At 36.6% G+C, this 21,918-nt stretch overlaps 1 protein-coding gene across 8 annotated transcripts in view; it reads left to right on the plus strand.

The window, feature by feature from the left end:
• ARFIP1 (ADP ribosylation factor interacting protein 1) overlaps positions 1-21,918 on the plus strand; it is a 133,620-nt gene that overhangs the window by 4,046 nt on the left and 107,656 nt on the right. For 4 of the 8 annotated variants that reach the window (XM_058550207.1, XM_058550205.1, XM_058550213.1 and 1 more), the window contains exon 2: positions 15,699-15,778. The exons of the other annotated variants lie outside the window; for them this stretch is intronic. In XM_058550207.1, the coding sequence (XP_058406190.1) occupies positions 15,701-15,778 (78 nt within the window). In that variant the 5' untranslated portion in view covers positions 15,699-15,700. The remainder of the gene's footprint in view (positions 1-15,698; positions 15,779-21,918) is intronic. 8 annotated transcript variants of the gene reach the window in all.

The raw sequence follows: 21,918 nt of genomic DNA on the forward strand, positions 1-21,918 counted from the left end.
GAGGGAGTCAGCTGGCCAACTCTAGTTACTACTAGCATGAGATAGTGTTTTAGAACAAGATTTCCAAACTTTTCTGCATCATGGCACACATGGAAAATGGTTATATTTGTATGGCAGACTGTAGCCGGGCTCTCCATGGCTCCCTAAAGGCTAAGGGGGGCAGGGAGAGGGTGTCAATATTTTAGCACATCTGTAATCCCTTCTTGGCACACTGATTGGAAAGCTTTGCCCTAGAGAAGAGAAATATGTTACTCTTTAATTCCTTCTGTTTATTTAGCATATAATAATTTACAAAGCACTTTCACATATATTCTCATTTTATTTTTACTCCAGCCATGTCAAGTAGTAGAGCAGATAACAGTACCATGTTAGAAATGAAGGAATTGAGATTTTAGATGAAGTGCTTTGTATAAGGTCACACAGCTAATAATGGATGGATCAGGAATTCAAATCCCAGGTGGAACGAGTCCCTGGAAGTTAAGCCAATGGTATGTAACCTCCAGGATGGCTGGGATCCTATCTGTTTTGTTTCAGTGTGCTACCTTCAGCATCGAGGGCAGCACCAGGCACATAGAAGTCCATAATAGTTGTCGTTTCTTGAGTGCATCTGGCTAGGCATTATGCTGTGTAGATGTCTGTGTGTTCTTATTTTCTGTTAACAAATGAAGAAGTAGATGTAGAAACCAGCAGAAGTAATTAGTCCAAGGTCATCCAAGTAGTAAAAGGAGAACCACAACACTCATAACCAAAATTGCTTGACTCCAAAGCTTGTACTCTTGTCTTTTCACTATAGTGACTAAATGATTTCATGACATTGTAGGGTAGAGATTGGGTTGCAGTTATAGTGTGTGACATTGGTGGCAGAGGGTGATGGTGAGGATGGTGAAAGGGAGATAAGGCAAGTAGACTGTTATTTTTGGCAGTTTTGAGGTAGCGTTCTAGAGATGATGGTTATCTAATAGAATTTCCAAGATGTTTGGGGATGGGGCTGGGGTAGAAGAGACATGTGATAAAACTCAAAGAGAGAAACTTGGCCATTGGTGCTACAGGTACTTCTAACAAAAGAGTTAAAGATGTAGATCCTAGGGCCGGCCCCGTGGGTTAGCGGTTAAGTGCGCGCGCTCTGCTGCTGGCAGCCCGGGTTTGGATCCCGGGCGAGCACCAACACACCACTTGTCCGGCCATGCTGAGGCCGCGTCCCACATACGGCAACTAGAAGGATGTGCAGCTATGACATACAACTATCTACTGGGGCTTTGGGTGGGGGAAATAAATAAATAAAATCTTTAAAAAAAAAAATATGTAGATCCTCTTCATATATGGCTAAATATGAATTGTAAATTATTTCTTAAAGGTAGGTTTACAGATTATTTTAATTTTCCTTTTTCTATATTTCCTAATTTTTCTATATGGCATATTAATTACTTTTAAAATTAAAAATATTTTTAATTATACAAGTAATATGTATTCTTGAAATAAAAATTCAAATAATATAGTCAGCAGATGGAATGCAAGTTTCCACTTCTCTAGGCCCTCTATCCCCCACACCTGCTCCCAGTTAATTCACAAGGTAGTTGTTGGCAATTAGGTGAAATATATGAGGAAGCTCTAAACTGGTTCTGTCTAATGCCGTAGCCACTAGCCACATGTGGCTATTTAAATTAGTTAAAATAAAATTGGATTAAAAATTCAGTTCCTCAGTCACACCAGTCACATTTCAAGTGCTCAGTAGCCACATGTGGCTAGTGGCTGCTTTGTTGGACAGCACAGGTATAGAACATTTCTAACAACAGTGGCCACCCCTGCTAAAACTTTAAAATACTGTATGATTGGTGACGTAATTACTATACTGTTGAACTAAGATTTTAAAAAATCTCTGTGTTCCCTGTGGTGCCTAGCAGTTTTTTGTTTTACCTGATGAAATATTATTGCCATGTTCTCTCTCAGCTTTTTGTTTTAGCTAAATCCAGATGATCAAAGTCTAATATTTTTCTTGGATATTTGGGGATTATAGTTAGCTGCTTTTCTAGGATAAAGATGTCAGCTTTTCTAAGGGCATGAGTGTTTTCTATCTCCTCTGAGCTCCGGACCTGTATATCTTGCTTTCTAGTTGGCACCTTCTCTTGCATATATTAAAGATATCTTCTCAAATACAGTATGTCTAAAACTAAACTGATTCCCCTTCACTCAAAAAAAAAAAAAAAAAGAACCCAAAATGTTGGTCTTCTTTCTTCCTTGTTTCACTGAATGAGTCTATTATCTTTCCAGTTGTAAAATCCAGAAAACTAGGAGTGATGCTAGTAACTGCCTTTTCCTCATACATCCAGTCTGTCAACAAGTTTTATTAATGTTAATTTTCTAAATATCTCTTAAATCTGTCTACTGCTTCCCATTTCCACTATCGCCACTTCAGTTTATTACCATCGTTTTGCCTGAAATTTCTACAATAGCCTCCATTTTTGTCTACCCACTTCTATTTTGGTCCCTCTCTAATCCATTATCTATCCTGAAGGCCCAGTGATTTATTTTGAAACACATATCTGATTGTCACTCTCCTTCTTCCTCCCTGAACTTTTTATGACTTCGCATTGCTTCTAAGATAAAAATAAAATACTTAATGCTTAGCCCTCTCATCTTTCACTATGTTTTGCTTAACCCTCCACTTCAACCATGCTTGCCTTCTTTTAGTCCTTTGTACTTGTCTTGCTCGTTGCCATTATAAAGCCTTTGTGTGTGCTTTTCTCCTGGTCTGGACCACTCTTTCTTTACTTTCATTTCACATGTTGGCTCCTAGCCATCCTTCACACCTCAACTGAAGTTATGCTTTCTTAAGGAATACTCTAACCTCCCAGATTAGGTAGTAACATCATACATTTACCACAGTGGTGATTTACGTTTATTTGTATGATTATATGATTGACTTCCTCTTTTGCTGCCTCCAAAATGCATGAAGACAGGGACCACATCTTCTTTCTTTTTTGGCTTATTATTGAATCCCTAAGACTTAGCTCAGTGCCTGACACCTAAATATTGATTGAATTTTCAAGTTGATCATATCAAAGATTTCAGTTCATGGAGTTTTGTAATACAGGATTTTGAACATGAATATTTATAAATATAGTAGTTAAAATAGTATTAGTTAAATTACCAGTTATACTGGTTTTTTCAAGTGCGTAAAAACAAATTATTTTAATATAAACTTACATTATTAATAATATTAATTGTTGAAAGCAATTATTATAGACTATAGCACAGTATTCTTAGATTACAGTCATGTGCTGCTTAATGACATTTTGGTCAATGGTGGACCACATATACGACAGTGGTTCCATAAGATTATAATGGAGCTGAAAAATTCCTGTGCTTAGTGATGTTGTGGCTGTTGAGCACAACACATTACTCACATGTTTGTGGTGATGCTGGTGTAAACAGACCTTCGCTACCAGTCGTGTAAAAGTATAGCACATACAATTATTTACAGTACATAACACTTGATAATGATAATAAACAATGTTACTGATTTATATATTTAATATACTATACTCCTTATCATTATGTTAAAGTGTACTCTTTCTACTTATTAAAAAAAGTTTACTGTAAAACAATATGCCATGTTACACTGGCAGCCGCAGCCTCATACATCTCGTGTTTACTGCCTCTCTCGATTGCATCATTTTCTTTTGTGCTTGATTTACTCTCATGTTGCTTTGTTCATCATGGCCCTTAAGCATACAAAATCCACTGCTAATGTTGCCAGTAAGAGGCCACGTTGAGTGATTGACCTAGAAATGAAATGAGGGCTGGCCCGGTGGCTTAGCGGTTTAGTGCGCGCGCTCTGCTACTGGCGGCCCCGGTTTCAAATCCCGGGCGTGCACTGATGCACCGCTTCTCCGGCCATGCTGAGGCCGCATCCAACGTACAGCAACTAGAAGGATGTGCCACTATGACATACAACTATCTACTGGGGCTTTGGGGAAGAAAAAAAAACAAAGGAGGCGGCTTGGCAATAGATGTTAGCTCAGAGCCGGTCTTCCTCAGCAAAAAGAGGAGGATTAGCATGGATGTTAGCTCAGGGCTGATCTCCCTCACAAAAAAAAAAAAATAGAAATGAAATGAACAGTGATGAAGGACTATGAAGGTGGAAAATCAGTGATGGTTATTGCTCGCCAGTCAGGCATGTCCCATTCCACCATAGCTGTGGTCTGGAAGAACAAGGACAAAATGAGGGAAGCTGTTAAAGCATCTGCTTCATTGAAAGCAATGAGACTGACAGAAATTCTAGAAGGGCCTGTATAAGACATGGAGAAACTTCTGATGATCTGGATTGAAGACCAGACACAGAAGCATATCCCTCTCAGCACCATGATGATCATGACCAGAGCAAAAAGGTTGTTTTCTATGTTGAAAGAAAAGGCTGGACCCGCCTATGATGTTGAATTTGCTGGTATCTCTGGGTGGTTTAAACGATTCAAGAGGTGTTATTCATTACATAATGTGAAGGTGAGGGATGATGTGAAGACAGCTGAAGAATTTTTGGAAACTCTAGATAAGCTGATTGTGGAGGAAAATTACTTCCAGAGCAAGTATTCAATATGGGTGAAACCTCCCTATTCTGAAAATGGATGCCTGAAAGGGCTTTCATACATAAGGAAGCCAAGTCAATGCCGGATTCAAGGCTTGTAAGGACAGGATAACAGTCTTGCTTAGAGGAAGTGTTGCAGGCTAGAAATTGAAACCCTTTGTGATCTAGTACAGTGAGAACCCCAGGGCCTTCAAGCATATCAGTAAGCACACACTTGCAGTGTCCTACAGGAACAATAACAAGTCGTGGATGACCCAGCTCCTCTTGCAGGATGCCCTCCTGAATTGCTGTGCCAGCCAAATGGAGAAGTACTGTTTGGAGAATAACATACCTTTCAAGATTTTGCTTATCATTGATAATGCTCCTGGACATGCTCCTTTTATTGGTGATCTTCATCCCAATATCAAAGCAGTGTTTCTCCCTCCAAACACCACCTCTTTGATCCAACCAATGGATCAAGGAGTTACAGAACCTTTAAGGCCTACTATCTGAAGAGGACCTTTGCTCAGGCTATTGCTGCAACTAGGAAGACACTGATGCAATTCTGGAAGGATTACAACATCTATGACTGCATCAAGAACCTTGGTTGGGCTTAGGGTGATATCACCAAGGAGTGTATTAGTGGCGTCCGGAAGAAGACATTACTTCAAACGGTTTGTCAGGGATGAAGAGGTTTCAAAAATCAACAAGGCTGTGGTTGAGATGGCAAACAGCTTAACCTGGGTGTGGATGAGGATGATGTTGAGGAGCTCCTAGAGGTGGTCCCTGAGGAATTGACTAATGAGGAGCTGTTGGAACTGGAACAGGAACACATAGCTGAAGAAGAGGCAAGAGAAAAGGAAGCTGCAGGAGAAGAAAAAGAAGAACTCCCAAGAAAATTGACAGTGAAGGGAATTAGCAGAAGCTTTTGTAGACCTCAGCAAGCTCCTTAAAAAGTTTTTCATCAATAGAGAGGAATGTTCATGGTGCATTACCTACTTATAAGCAAATCTATGATGAAAAAAAGAAACCAAACCACAATGGACATATTTCTGAAAAGAGTGACACCTCCTCAAAAGAGCCTCAGGCAGGGCTTTCAGGAGGTATTCCAGAAGAAGGCATTGTTATCATGGGAGATGACAGCTCAGTGTGTCATTTTTGCCTCTGAAGACTTTCCAGTGGGACAAGATGTGGAAGTGGAAGGCAGTGAAATTGATGATCCTAACTGTGTGTAGGCCTATGCTAACGTGTGTGTTTGTGTTTTAGTTAAGAAAAAAGTTTACAAAGTAAAAAAAAAAATTTTTTTAATACAAAAACCTTATAGAATGAGGATGTAAAGAAAGAAAATATTTTTTCTATAACTGTGCAATGTGTTTTGTGTTTTAAGCTAAGTGTTATCACGGAAGAGTCATAAAGTTAAAAAAATTGAAAATTTTATGAAATAAAACAGTTAAGGTTAATTTATTATTGAGGAAAGAAAAAAATTTTTTTTATAAATCTAGTGTAGCCTGAGTGTCCAGTGTACAGTCTGCGGTAGTGTACAGTAATGTCCTAGGCCTTCACATTCACTTACACTCGCTCACTGACTCACCAGAGCAACTTCCAATCCTGCAAGCTCCATTCATGGTAAGTGCCCTATACAGGTGAACCAGTTTTTATCTTTTATACCATATTTTTACTGTACCTTTTCTATGTTTAGATGCACATACCATTGTGTTAGAATTGCCTACAGTATTCAGTACAGTAGCCTGCTATATAGGTTTGTAGCCTAGGAGCAATAGGCTATACCATATAGCCTACGTGTGTGGGAGGCTATACCATCTAGGTTCGTGTAAGTACATTCTGTGATGTTCACACAATGAAATCGCCTAACGATGCATTTCTCAGAGCATATCCCTGTCGTTAAGCAACACATGATGGTATTTTATAATTATCACTTATTTTAGAACAGTTTTAGATTACAGAATTGTTGCAGAGAGAGTGTAGAGATTCCTGTATACTCCATGCCTGGTTTCCCCTATTATTAACATATTACATTAGTATGGTACATTTGTCACAATTCATGAACCAAAATTCATACATTATTGACTAACATATGTTCAGATTGCCTCAGTTTTCTCCTAATATCGTTTTTTTAATTCCAGGATCCCATCCAGGATACCACATTACATTTAGTTGTCATGTGTCCTTTTAGTTTTGACAGTTTCTTAGACTCCTTGTTTTTGATGATAGGTTGATAGTTTTGATGATTACTGGTTATATGTTTTGTAGACTGTCCCTCAGTTGAGATTTGTCTGATGCTTTTCTCGTGATTAGACTGCGTAATGTGTTTTGGGGAGGAAGACAACAGAGGTAAACTGCCATTCTCATCATATCGTATCAAGAGTAAATACTGTTGCCTTACCACTGTTTATGTTAACCTTGATCACTTGGCTTGAGATAGTGTTTGTCAGGTTTGTCTTCTATAAAGTTACTTTTCCCCCTCCTCTCTTTGCATATTATACTTTTTAGAAGAAAGTGACTGTGTAAAGGGCACACTTGAGGAGAGGGGAGTTATGTTCCACCTCTTTAACAGTGGAGTATGTACATAAATTTTTTGGAATTTTTCTGCAAGGGTGATTTGCCTCTCTCCCCCATTTATTAATTTATTCAATCATTTATTTATGTCAATATTGACTCATGGATAATTATTTGATTCTTTGAGTTATAATCGAATACTACTTTATTCTGTTGCTCAAATTATTCCAACTTTGGCCATTGAGAGCTCTTTCCATTGGTTTCTATGTTCCTTTGAGATATCCTTATTATTGTGAGGTTTTTTTGTTGTTGTTGTTTTGTTATGTTTTTTTTTAAGCACTTTTTTACTTTCTGGCACTACAAGATACTCCAGGAACATCTTGTATATTTCCTTCCCCAGTCCTAGAATTAGCCATTTCTCTGAGGAACACTGGTTCTCTTTATTGGAGAATGGTATTAGAAACCAAGATAGAATTCTCTGCTCGTTATTGCTGGGGTCGCTCTTAGGAAGTATACACTAACTCATGTATATACACACAAAAATATTTCTATATGTAACTATCTGTATCTATGTTAAGCTATATTCTTAGATTATTTACCCTCAGCTTTTTTCCATTGAAAAAGATTACCTGTGAATATTGAGGGATTTATTTTATATGGTTTTGGGAATTAGTAACTCTCCAATTCTCTTGGTTCTTGGTTGGCTACACTGCTAATGTTCTGGAACCATCTATGAAGAATGAGGCCACAGTACACTGAATAATTTAGAGTTTATTTACAGCTAGTTTTCTTTTCAGGAGTAATTTAGTTTTCAGAGTCTTATCATTTTACTTAGTAGTTTCTCTGTAACACAGTCTGAATGGGAAAAATAAAAAGACTTCTCCAGACAGTTTTGTTACTTGGATAAAAGTTGGTAATGATGGTGGGGATGGGAATAGTTGAATATCTGTTAGGTTGATTTTTAAATTGTTTCCCATTACTAAATATAATGGAAAATTAACTATAATTTGTCAAAGCTTTCTATTTTTGAATTATCTAGACTGATGTGTTTATCTTAATGAGCAACCTAAACTTAATTTATCACTATCTAAAAGGGCTTATAGATGTCTAGCAAAATAGCTTTTACAGATACCAGATGTTTGTTGACATAAAGACAGCAGCATAGTGTAAATGATTCTTTATTATCTTGTTTCTTTTTGTTTGGTTATTCTATTTATGAGAGGAAATCTAATGTACTTTGAACATATTGTGTGGTAAACCATTTTCATTTCAGTATCATTTGCATTGGACAGTAGGGAAAAGGATTTTTTCCCTATGTTAAGAAAACTACCTTCATAAAAAGCAATTATTTAAAATTTTTTTGACTAAAACAGAAAGCTTCTGTATTTTGGATATTATTTTTCAGCTCTAAACATATGTAGTTATTTAATGTAGTCACTATATATTTTAACTCTATTTTTGTAAACAAGTTCATTGTAAACAAGTCAGTTCAACTTGAAAATTAATATTGAATTATGAAGTTAAAATAAGTCTTCCCATTCTCTTCCTGTTTATCCATTAGCAAGAAAAGATAGACATATTCCAGTAGATTCCATCAAGAATGAAAGAAATAGGGCCACTTTCTTTAATCTTTAGCTTGGTAACCAGTCTCTGGAATATCAGTGATATAACAGTCTAAAGAAACGAAACAAAAGTTCAGATCAAAGCAAGCCAGCGTTGTGCTACTTTGTGCCCACAGTTTTTTGTATTTACCTTCTTAGCATTGTCCTTGACTCACCAAGTCAGAACTCCTTGGTCCCATACATTATAATTATTTATAGTACTTCTCCAGTTTTTTTACTAAAGGAGCCCTGGGAAGAATAACTGTTCAGATGTTTCTTTGGAGACTCATATTTTATCATAAAAATTCAAGAAATTTCTTAGAAGACTTATGTGTATTGTTTTATTCAAGTGAATTTTGCTTTAGATTCCATAATGTCATACTTAACTTTAATAAAAAGAGTATAAATTCTCATTTCAGTATGATGTGCCATGTTTATTCTGTTTACGTCTGCCCTGTTCATATCTGCCTTCCTGTGCCTTGAGAATACTATTTCAGACCCCTTGTGGTATGAGTACCTCAATTTGAAAAACTCATGTTATGGTTTCTGTTCAACAACACTCATCCTATACATAGATCCTTTAGTATTAGACTTCTGAGTCTAACTCATTGGCGTCATGGAGACTGTAGGTGCAGTTTTTTCTTTTCTGGTATCCATGGAGTCTTTTGTTTCGTCTTATCTTCCAGGATCCTGGCAAATCCAGTAGGTCTTGCCCTCTCTTTCGTGGGTCCTGGGGAGACCCTAAATGCGTTTAAGAATTGTAAGGTATAGAATTCTCCCTTAAATTCTGGTGAAAGTTCTTATTATATAGTTTCCCTCTAGGTAAATCTATTCTGTTCAGTTTGTAGAAATCAAAATATAGTTTTGATAATAAAATAAAAAACAATTGGATGAATTATAAACTTCAGGTGATATTATTTATGCATTTTTTGCAAATGTTAATTAGTAATTCACATTATAATTCATTGGTTCTTACACTCATTAGTTAATGAATACCTCTGACTGATTTACAGAAGTAGAGCCCCAGAGATAACTTAAGGTGTTTTTGGCCTCCATTATAAACTGGCCTGTGAAGCCTGAACATTAACGGTAGTTTTTTTTTTTTTTTTTTTGGTGAGGAGATCAGCCCTGTGCTAACATCTGCCAATCCTCCTCCTTTTTGCTGAGGAAGACTGGCCCTGGGCTAACATCTGTGCCCATCTTCCTCCACTTTATGTTGGACGCCGCCACAGCATGGCCTGACAAGCAGTGCGTTGGTGCGTGCCCAGGATCTGAACCTGCGAACCCCGGGCCGCTGCAGCGGAGCGCGCACACTTAACCGCTTGCGCCACCAGGCCGGCCCCTGAAGACAACTTTTAAAGATAACTGTAAATTTGTGTAAAGATCAGAAAACATATATCTTAAAACAGCAGAAATTACAAGTCATTAACTTTTTAAATCTGGTCATTCCTCATGTCTGTTAGTTATCAAAGTTATGAACAAACTTTTAAAAAATAAGTGTGAAGAAGGTCAGAGCATTTGAAGAATATGAATAAAACACAGATTTAGTACCTATGTGTGTAATTCTCAGAAATTTGATTTCTGGTTTCACTTTCTGCCAGGGGTCATTTAGTCTTTTCTTGAGCTGGATGGTAATGATATATCTTCCTAATTGGTGCTACTGTTTAATAGAAAGGAGCAGATGTTAACTCCTATTTCACAAGAAAGTAGAAGACAGCAAAAATGGACTGCCTTAACTTTCTTCCATTTTCCATTCCACTCTTCACTATCTCCATGGTTCCTTCCTCCTTTTATTCTTCCCTCAGTGGAAGAGATTTCCTCCTCCTGTCTGAGGGTAATTCCTCTCTACCTTTGCTCGGAATTCCTTACTGTTCTTAAAAAAGTTTTATTTTCATCTAACTTCAGACTTGCAATAATAGTACAGAGAATTTCTTTATATTCCTCACCCTTCCCCTAATGTTAACATCTTACATAACCATAATATAATTATCAAGAATAGGAAATTAACATTGGTACAGTATTATTAACTAAACGACAGACCGTATTAGAATTTCACCAGATTTTCAGCTAACTGCCCTTTTTCTGTTCCAGGATCCTATCTAGGAACCCACATTGAATTTAGTTATTTCTCTGTGTTTTCTTTCAATCTCACATTTTCCTTGTCTTTCATGACCATGATGCTTTTGAAGAGTACTAATCAGTTATCTTATAGAATGTCCCTCAGTTTGGGTTTGCCCAGTGTTTTCTTGTGATTGGACTGAGCTTATGCATTTTTGGTGAGAATCCACAAAAATGATATGTCCCTCTCAGTGCAGTGTATCAAGGGGATTATGATGTTGATATGTCTTACTGCTAGTAATTACTTGGTCACTTGGTTAAGTTAGATCTGTTAAGTTTCTTTACCATGACCTGTGAGTTTCTTCACTGTCTTTCCCTTTTCCATTGATAAGTACCTTGTGGGAGATATTTGGAGATTATGTAAATCCTGTTTCTCCTCAAACTTTTGCCCTCTAATTTTAACATCCATCGGTGGATCTTGTCTGCAACATTTATTACTGTGATGTTTGCCTGATGGTGATTCTGTTTCCCTCTTTCTTTTCTGTGTTTATTAATTGAGATTCTGTAGTGAGGAAGAATTGTCTCTTTACCCCCATTTACTTCTTTATTTTCTTATTTATTTATATTAGTGTGGACTCAGTAATATTTATTTTATTCTCTGGGTTTAAATCCAGTACTACCATTATTTATTTTGTTGCTCAATTTGTTCCAGCATTGGCCATTAGGGATTCCTTCAGGTTATTTCCTGTGTTCTTTTGACAAGCCCCCATCTTACTTTTTGAACTTTTTCTTACTTCCTGATGCCAGAAAATGTTCCAGACTCATCTTGTATTTTCTCTGCCCCAGTCTTAGAATCAACCACTTCTCCTTAAGAACTGTGGTTCCTTTTATTGGAGACAAAGATCCGAGCACCAGGTGTACTCATTGTTTCTGAGTATCACTGCTTCTAGGGCCTCTCAGTGAACAAACCTAGGAAACCTATACATATATATATGTGTTACGCACATACACATATGTTAAAAACCATGAATTTATCCTGTTAACTCTGATTCCAGTCCAACACCACAAGGTTCATTTTAGCATTTCTCCTTTCTTTGTTCTCCAACAGTGAGAAACCCACTTCTCAGTATCTACATCCTTTTTCCTTATTTGTTCGATACACATAAAGCAATTTCAGAATTATTAACCCACACCCCTGTGAGAAACACTTTTACTAACTAGATTAACAGATTTACGTATAATTCTTTTTGTCTTTATCCTTATGGTGTTCTGTCAGGATACTCTTTTCTTCTTCCCTTCCCTCCCCTCCTCCTCCTCTTCCTTCTCCCTCTCCCCTTTCCCCCTTCCTTTCCTTGAGTTATTCATTTATAATACAGTTAGGTTCATTTGTTGGTATTTTTTTATACCATTTTGAGTTCCTCTCAAATCCTGCTTGGTTTTAATTATTTTTTTTATGAAAGGTATATGAAAAATTACTATGGGTCTAAGAGTCAGAATTATTTAAAAATTTACATTCAGAGTAGTATCATTCCCTCCTTATCCCTGCTACCTTGTTCCCATTTCCTACTTCTTTCCACTCCTTTCCTACCTGCCTCCTATAGGTAACATGTCTCCTTAGCTTCTGGTTTATTCTTCTTGCATTTATTTTGTTCCAATGAGCAGAAACATGTATTTTCATATATTCCCTTTGTTTTTACATGAAGGTAGCGTACCTGTAGGTGTTTTTGGACTTTACTGTTTTCACTTAACTGTGTGTCCTGGAAATCACTCCATGTCACAGAGATCTTCCTCATTTTTTTTTTTTACAGTTGCATAGTACTCCACTGTTTGGATGTATCATAGTTTATTCAGTCACCTTCCTATGTATGGCCATTTAGGCTGTTTCCAATATTTTACGATTATGAAGAATGCTGCAGTGTGTATGTATTTTTGTATTGTTGGAGGTGTATTCCTAGGATAGAGTCCTAGAAATGGGATTGCTGGGTCCAAAGGTAAGTGTGTATGTGATTTTGTTAAGTATTGTCAAAGTTTCCTCGGAAATGGTTGTACCAATTTGTATTCCCATCAGCAATGTATGAAAGTGCCTGTTTCCTTACATCCTCACTAACAGAGTGTTTTGTTATATTTTAAATTTTTTCACCAGTTTTATAGGTGAGAAATTATATCTCAGTGTTGTTTTAACTTTCATTTCTGTATTATGAGTGAATTTGAGCATTTTTGATATTTTGGAGGGCCCTTTTAGGATATTTTTTTGTGAATTGTCTGGTCTTGTCTTTTTCCTGCTTTCTGTCTGGTTTGGGGCTTTTTTCCTTTTGTTTTTAAGAGTTCTTTGTATATTAGGAATATTAACCTACTATGGCATATATTGTGAATACTTTATCCTAGTTTTTCAGTTGTCTTTTGTCTTTGCTTATAGTGTTTATGTCATACAATCTTTAAAATATTTTTATTTAGTCAAATTTATCAATTTTTTTATTGTCTCTGGATTTTTAGTCAGAATTAAAAAGCCTTTCCATACATCAAGTTTAAAGTGCAATTCACTCATGTTTTTTTTTCAGTACTTTCCATGGTTTCATTTTTTATATCCAGGTTCCTAAATCCATTTGGAGTTTATTGTGTAAGGTTGTGTAAGGTGTGAGATGTGAATCTAATTTTATATTTTTCCAAATGGCTACCTAGTTTTCCTGACATCATTTGTTGAAAAGTCCATCTGTACTCCAGTGATTAGAAATACCACCTTTGTTATATACCAAATTTCTGTGTATATTCAGGTCTAATTCTAGACTTTTTATTCTGTTCCACTGGTCTCTTTGTCTATTCATGCGCTACTACCATAGTGCTTTAGTTGTAGATGCTTTATAGTATGTTTTAATATCTGATAAAGGTAGTACCCTTGTGATTTTCCTTTTTCAGTGTTTTCTCAGCTATTCTTGCGTGTCTGATTTTGTAAATCAACCTAACTGTATAAGATAGCTTGTTAGTATTTTTCTTGCATTGCATTGAATTTGTAAATTAAGGGAGCACTGACATCTTTATAATGTCATCCTAGCCAAGAATGGGATGTCTTTCCATTTGCTCAAGTCTTCTTTAGTGTCTCTCAGTTGTGGCTAAACATTTTTTTCGTATAGGTTTTATACATTGTTTAGTTTACTTCTAAGTATTTAATCTTTGTTGCTATTGTAAATGGAATTTTCTCTGCCATTGTGTTCTCTGATTATTGTTTTCGTATATGAAAACTATTAATTTTTGTGTGTTAATTTTGTATTCTGCTTTTTCATTGAATTCTTTTATTTTTTAGTTAGTTTTACTATTGATTCTTTGGGGTTTTTCAGGTATACCATCATATCATTTGCGAATAGAGAGAGTTTTCATTCTTCTTTACCTGTTATTTCTCTAATTGATTTCTCTTACCTAGTTGATTTGGCTAATACCTCTAGTACAATGTTGAATAGTAGCAGAGATGGTGGGCATCTTTGTATTGTTTCTGATCTTAGTGGAAATGCCACTATTATTTCTTTATTAAGTAAGATAATGGTTGTAGGACTAAAGTGTGTGTGTGTGTGTATATATTTTATCATGTTGAGAAAGTCTCCCTTAATTCCTTTTTCCTTGAGTGTTGAATTTTGAATAAGTATTGAATTTTTGTCAAAAGATTTCTCAGTGTCTATGGGGAAAACCATGTTTTTCCCCCTTAGATTTATGAATACAGCAGGCCCCCCTTATCCACCGTTTCAGTTGCCTGTAGTCAACCATGGTCCGAAAATAATGCAACATCACAATGCCTAAGCCATTTTCCTCACTTCCTCTTATGTAGGCATTGTATCGTCTCACGTGGTCACAAGAAGAAGAGTGAGTATAGTACAATAAGATATTTTGAGAGAGAGAGAGACTTCATTCATGTGACTTTTATTAGGGTATATTGTTATAATTGTTCTACTTTATTGTTAGTTATTACTGTTAATCTCTTATTTTGCCTAATTTATGAATTTATCATAGGTATGTATGGATAAGAAAAAACATAGTATATATAGAGTTCAGTACTATCAGTGGTTTCAGGCATCTATTGGGGTCTTGGAATGTGTCCTGTGCCAATAAGTGGGAACTACCATACAGTATATATTAATAGGTTTCCTAATTGAACCAGTCTTGTATTCCTGGTATAAATCCCACTTGTTCATGTTGTATTATTTTCTTAATGTGGTATTGGATTTGGTTTGCAAATAGTAAAATTGTTCCCTTCAATGTATTTCAAGAGTAAAAATTTGTTTCTTAGAATTATAATACCTAACATGGTGTCTTGTAATTATTTGTTTATCTGTCTCCATGGTTAGATTCAGAGTACTCTTAGAACTTGAATTAGATTTTACTCTTCTTTCTCCTTGGTGCTTAACAGAGTTCTTCATATATAGTTGGCGTTCTCTAAATGTTTTTGAATAAGTTAAAAGCAGAAATAGCTCATTAAACTTTTATTGAATGAAATCTGAGTATAATGGTTCACTTAGACCATGAGCAGTCATATCTGTTATCAGTACTAAAGAGCGCTGACCAGGGAGGTGGAAGAGGTCTGAGTTCTGGTCTGAAACTTGAGTATTATGTAGGCCATGAATAACATATTTTGGCTTCAGACATCTTTGAATCTCTTTTTTTTTCATCTGTCAAGTCAAGTTGACTCTCTGATCTTTTAAATTCTGTTTCATATCTAAAATGGTTTTATGAAATTATTTTTTAATCATTGACATATGTATTTTTATATTCTGCATACTTTTTCTGAAATTTTGTTTGTTTTTAGAATTGTTTACGTGTTATAATGAATAGATAGTCAATAGATTGTAGATAGTTTTGCAAAGCAAATCTGACTGCAAATAAATTAGTTATGTTGTGGAATATTTGTAAGAATATCGATGAGGCAATACAGCTCTTTTAACTAAATTATTTAATGCGCTTAACACATTTACTTTTAGGTATGTCTGACTGCAGCAATGATACTACAACTCTTGGTGCATCTAAACCAGCCACAGAAGAAGTCAAGTCTAATTCTGAGGTGATTGGGTAGTATTTATATTGTTTTTTAAAGTCAGCCCATTTCAATCAAAGTTTTAGACTGTCCGAATTAACTTAATTCGTGTAAACATGTGCCATTCTAAATAAACTCTTCTATACGCATAGACACAGGAAAGGAGTGTGAGGAGAGAGAGAAATTTCTTCATAATGGGAAGTAAGTTACTATTTGCATTTGGACATCTGAAATTCTGGAGTATACTTGTCACATAAAAATGAACGTAAAAGTTGAGGTCAAACTATAGTTTTTTTTTTGTTTTTTGTTTTTTTTTATTGATGTTTTAATGGTTTCTAACATTGTGAAATTTTGGGTTGTACATTTTTGTTTGTCCATCACCACATATATGACTCCCTTCACCCCTTGTGCCCACCCCCCACCCCCACTGCCCTGGTAACCACAGTCCAGTTTTCTCTGTCCATGTGTTGGTTTATATTCCACATATGAGTGAGATCATACAGTGTTTGTCTTTCTCTTTCTGGCTTATTTCACTTAACATCATACGCTCCAGGCCCATCCATGTTGTTGCAAATGGGACGATTTTGTCTTTTTTTATGGCTGAGTAGTATTCCATTGTATATATATACCACATTTTCTTAATCCAGTCGTCAGTCGAGGGACACTTAGGTTGCTTCCACTTCTTGGCTATGGTGAATAATGCTGCAATGAACATAGGGGTGCATAAGCCTGTTTGGATTGTTGATTTCAGGTGCATTGGATAGATTCCCAGTAGTGGGATGGCTGGATCATAGGGCATCTCTATTTTTAATTCTTTGAGGAATCTCCATACCGTTTTCCATAGAGGCTGCACCAATTTGCATTCCCACCAGCTGTGTATGAGGGTTCCTGTTTCTCCACATCCTCTCCAACATTTGTTGTTTTTTGTCTTGGTGATTATAGCCATTCTAACGGGCGTGAGGTGGTATCTTAGTGTTGTTTTGATTTGCATTTCCCTGATGATTAGTGATGTTGAGCATCTTTTCATGTGCCTATTGGCCATCTGTATATCTTCCTTGGAGAAGTGTCTGTTCATTTCCTCTGCCCATTTTTCGATCGAGTTGTTTGTTTTTTTGTTGTTCAATTGTGTGAGTTCTTTATATATTATGGAGATCAACCCCTTGTCAGATGTATGTTTTGCAAATATTCTCTCCCAGCTGGTTGGTTGTCTGTTCATCTTGATTCTGGTTTCATTTGTCTTATAAAAGCTCTTTAATCTGATAAAGTCCCACTTGTTTATTTTTTCTTTAGTTTCCCTAGCCTGGGTAGACATGTCATCCGAAAAGATTCCTTTAAAACCAATGTCAAATAGTGTGTTGCCTATATTTTCTTCTATGAGTTTTATAGTTTCAGGTCTCACCTTCAGGTCTTTGATCCATTTTGAGTTAATTTTTGTGAATGGCGATAGCACATGGTCCACTTTCATTCTTTTGCATGTGGCTGTCCAGTTTTCCCAACACCATTTATTGAAGAGACTTTCCTTTCTCCATTGCATGTTCTTAGCACCTTTGTCGAAAATTAGCTGTCCATATATGTGTGGTTTTATTTCTGGGCTTTCAATTCTGTTCCATTGATCTGTGTGTCTGTTTTTGTACCAGTACCATGCTGTTTTGATTACTATTGCTTTGTAGTATGTTTTGAAGTCAGGAATTGTGATGCCTCCTGCTTTGTTCTTTTTCTTTAGGATTTCTTTAGCTATTCGGGGTCTTTTGTTGCCCCATATAAATTTTAGTATTCTTTTTTCTATTTCTGTGAAGAATGTCATTGGGATTCTGATTGGGATTGCATTGAATCTGTAGATTGCTTTAGGTAATATAGACATTTTAACTATGTTTATTCTTCCAATCCACGTGCATGGGATATCTTTCCATTTCTTTATGTCATCGTGGATTTCCCTCAATAATGTCTTGTAGTTCTCATTGTATAGGTCCTTCACCTCCTTGGTAAGATTTATTCCTAGGTATTTTATTCTTTTTGATGCAATTGTAAATGGTATTATCTTTTTGAGCTCTCTTTCTGTTAGTTCATTATTAGCATATAGAAATGCAACTGATTTTTGTAGATTGATTTTGTACCCTGCAACTTTGCTGTAGTTGTTGATTGTTTCTAACAGTTTTCCAACAGATTCTTTAGGGTTTTCTATATATACAATCATGTCATCTGCAAATAATGAGAGTTTCACTTCTTCGTTACCTATTTGGATTCCTTTTATTCCTTTTTCTTGCCTAATTGCTCTAGCCAATACCTCCAGTACTATGTTGAACAGGAGTGGTGAGAGTGGGCAGCCCTGCCTCGTTCCTGTTCTCAGAGGAATGGCTTTCAGTCTTTCCCCGTTGAGTATGATGTTAGCTGTGGGTTTGTCATATATGGCCTTTATTATGTTGAGGTACTTTCCTTCTATTCCCATTTTATTGAGAGTTTTTATCATAAATGGATGTTGTATCTTGTCAAATGCCTTCTCTGCGTGTATTGAGACGATCATGTGGTTTTTATTCTTTGTTTTGTTGATGTGATGTATCACATTGATTGATTTGCGGATGTTGAACCATCCCTGCGTCTCTGGTATAAATCCCACTTGATCATGGTGTATGATCTTTTTAATATATTGTTGTATTCGGTTTGCCAATATTTTGTTGAGGATTTTTGCATCAATGTTCATCAGCGATATTGGCCTGTAATTTTCTTTCTTTGTATTGTTTTTGTCTGGTTTTGGTATCAGGCTGATGTTGGCCTCATAGAATGATTCAGGAAGTGTTCCATCTTCCTCTATTTTTTGGAATAGTTTGAGGAGGATGGGTATTAAATCTTCTTTGAATGTTTGGTAAAATTCACTGGAGAAGCCATCTGGTCCTGGACTTTTATTTTTTGGGAGGTTTTTGATTACTATTTCAATCTCTTTACTTGTTATTGGTCTATTCAGATTCTCCATTTCTTCTTGGTTCAATTTTGGGAGGTTGTATAAGTCTAAGAATTTATCCATTTCTTCTAGATTGTCCAATTTGTTGGCATATAATTTCTCATAGTATTCTCTTATAATCCTCTGTATTTCCATGGTATCTGTTGTAATTTCTCCTCTTTCATTTCTAATTTTATTTACTTGAGCCTTTTCTCTTTTTTTCTTAGTAAGCCTGGCTAAGGGTTTGTCTATTTTGTTTATCTTCTCGAAGAACCAACTCTTTGTTTCATTAATCCTTTCTACTGTTTTTTTGGTCTCAATATCATTTATTTCTGCTCTGATTTTTATTATTTCTCTCCTTCTGCTGGCTTTGGGCTTTGTTTGTTCTTCTTTTTCTAGTTCTGTTAGGTGTAATCTAAGGTTGCCTATTAGGGCTTTTTCTTGTTTGTTAAGGTGGGCTTGTATCGCTATGAGTTTCCCTCTCAGGACCGCTTTTGCTGCATCCCATATGGTTTGATATGGCATGTTATCATTTTCGTTTGTTTCCAGATAGTTTTTGATTTCTCCTTTAATTTCATCAATGATCCATTGGTTGTTCAGTAGCATGTTGTTTAATCTCCACATTTTTGTCACTTTCCCAGTTTTTTTTTCCTGGTTCATTTCCAGTTTCATAGCCTTATGGTCTGAAAAGATGCTTGTTATGATTTCAATCTTCTTAAATTTATTGAGGCTTGCTTTGTTTCCCAACATATGGTCTATCCTAGAGAATGTTCCATGCGCGCTTGAGAAGAATGTGTAGTCAGCTGTTTTTGGATGGAGTCCTCTGTATATGTCTACTAGGTCCATCTCGTCCAGTTTTTCATTTAAGTCTAATATTTCTTTATTAACTTTTTGTCTGGATGATCTATCCATTGCTGTAAGTGGGGTGTTAAGATCCCCTACTATTATTGTGTTGTTGTTGATTTCTCCTTTTAGGTTTGTTAATAGTTGTTTTATGTACATTGGTGCTCCTATGTTGGGTGCATATATATTTATAAGTGATATGTCTTCTTGATGGAGTGTCCCTTTTATCATTATATATTTCCCTTCTTTGTCTTTCTTAACCTGTTTTATCTTGAAGTCTACTTTGCCTGATATGAGTATGGCAACACCTGCTTTCTTTTGTTTGCCATTAGCTTGGAGTATTGTCTTCCATCCTTTCACTCTGAGCCTGTGCTTGTCTTTAGTGCTAAGATGTGTTTCCTGAAGGCAGCATATTGTTGGGTCTTGCTTTTTAATCCATCCTGCCACTCTGTATCTTTTGATTGGAGAGTTCAATCCATTTAGATTTAGGGTAATTATTGAAATATGAGGGCTGAATGTTGCTGTTTTGTCACTTATTTTCTGGTTCTTTTGCATTTCCTTTGTTTCTTGTCCCATTCGTTTTGGACTGCCAATTCAGTTTGGTTGTTCTGTCTTATGATTCTTCTAGTTTTCTCTTTGTTTATCATATGTGGTTTTGCTTTGATTATTTGTTTAGTGGTTACCTTGAGGTTTGGGCAAAAAATCTTGTGTATGAGATAGTCCATTATCTGATAGCCTCCTATTTCCTTATACTAAGTCAATTCCGTCACTTTCCTCTTCCCCTTCTAAGTTGCTCTTGTTATACCTTATTCTATCTTGTGTTGTGGCTGTGTGTTTACAGTGATGAGGTTAAATTTATTTTTGGTGAATTTCTTCCTTTGATCTTTGAGTTTAGTATTTAAGTGGTTGCTAACCTATTCCGGTAAAGATCTACTATTTCTCTTGATTTTGTCTACCTACTTTTCTCCTTCCTCCAAGCTTTGTGTTCCCTTTCTCTTCTTTTTTTCAGGCCTGAGGGCCTTCTTGAGTATTTCTTGTAGTGGGGGTCTCGTGGCCATGAACTCCCTTAGCTTTTGTTTATCTGGGAGAGTTACTATTTCTCCATCATATTTGAAGGATATTTTTGCTGGATAGAGTATTCTTGGCTGAAAGTTTTTGTCTTTTAGTATTTTGAATATATCCTTCCAGTCTCTTCTAGCCTGAAAGTTTTCTGTTGAGAAATCCGCTGAGAGCCTGATGGGAGTTCCTTTGTACGTTATTTTTTGTTTTTGTCTAGCTGCCCTTAATATTGTTTCTTTGTCGTTGACCCTGGCTAGCCTTACCACTAGGTGTCGTGGTGAAGGCCTTTGTCTGTTAATATATATAGGGGTCCTGTTGGCTTCGCTTACTGGTATTTCCTGCTCCTTCCCCAGATTTGGGAAATTCTCAGCTATTATTTCCTTGAATAGGCTCTCTGTTCCTCTTTCCCTCTCCTCTCCCTCAGGAATACCTATAATTCTTATGTTACATTTTCTAATAGAGTCAGATATTTCTCGGAGTCTTTCTTCATTTCTTTTTAGTCTTAGTTCTCTCTCTTCTTCCATCTGGAGTATATCTGTATTCCTATCCTCTAAAGTACTAATTCTTTCCTCCATATTGTCAGCTCTGTTCTTTAAAGAGTCCAGATTCTCCTTTATCTCCTCCATTGTGTTCTTCGTCTCCATCAGCACTGATTGGTTTTTCTTTATGATTTCAATCTGTTTTGTGAAGAAACTCCTAATCTCATTGAATTGTTTGTCTGTGTTGTCTCGTATTTCGTTGAGTGTTTTTATGATAGCTATTTTGAAATCTCTGTCATTTAGTTTATGGATTTCTGTGTCTTCGGGGTTGATTTCTGGGTGCTTGTCATTTTGTTTCTGGTCTGGTGATTTCATATATTTTTGCATTGTGGTTCCTGTGTTGGTTTTGATTTTCCTCATCCTGGAAGTCTCTGGTTGCAATTTCCACCTGCCGCCACTGTCTGGTGGTAAAGGGCTATGTAGTCAAAGCCCCCTGCGCTCTGCCCCAGTTTTTCTGCTGCGATCCGCAGTTTTTTTTTTTTCCCCCCGCTGCGATCCACGGGTCCAGTCCAGTTTGTTCAGGTCTGCCTAGGATCGCTAGGTCTGGTCGAGCTGCAGACTCTGGGTTGCGGGGAGCGGGGAGCTCTCTCTTTTGCCCTCTGGGTCCCTGACGTGGGAGGCTTCTCGTTTGCCCCTCTTTATCCGCTCTCTGGGGTGCTCAGATGTTGATGGTAGCCCTGTGGCTCCTCTGAGTCCTCTGTGCGGGAGTTTCCCACTGGCTGAGAGAGCCCGAAGAGCTACAGTTTTCCCGCCGAGGGCCGCCCCTCCCCCCTCTCTGGGAGCCGCGGGGA

This window comes from Diceros bicornis, chromosome 11, assembly GCF_020826845.1.
Source record: "Diceros bicornis minor isolate mBicDic1 chromosome 11, mDicBic1.mat.cur, whole genome shotgun sequence".
In the NCBI taxonomy this organism is placed as follows: Eukaryota; Metazoa; Chordata; class Mammalia; order Perissodactyla; family Rhinocerotidae; genus Diceros; species Diceros bicornis.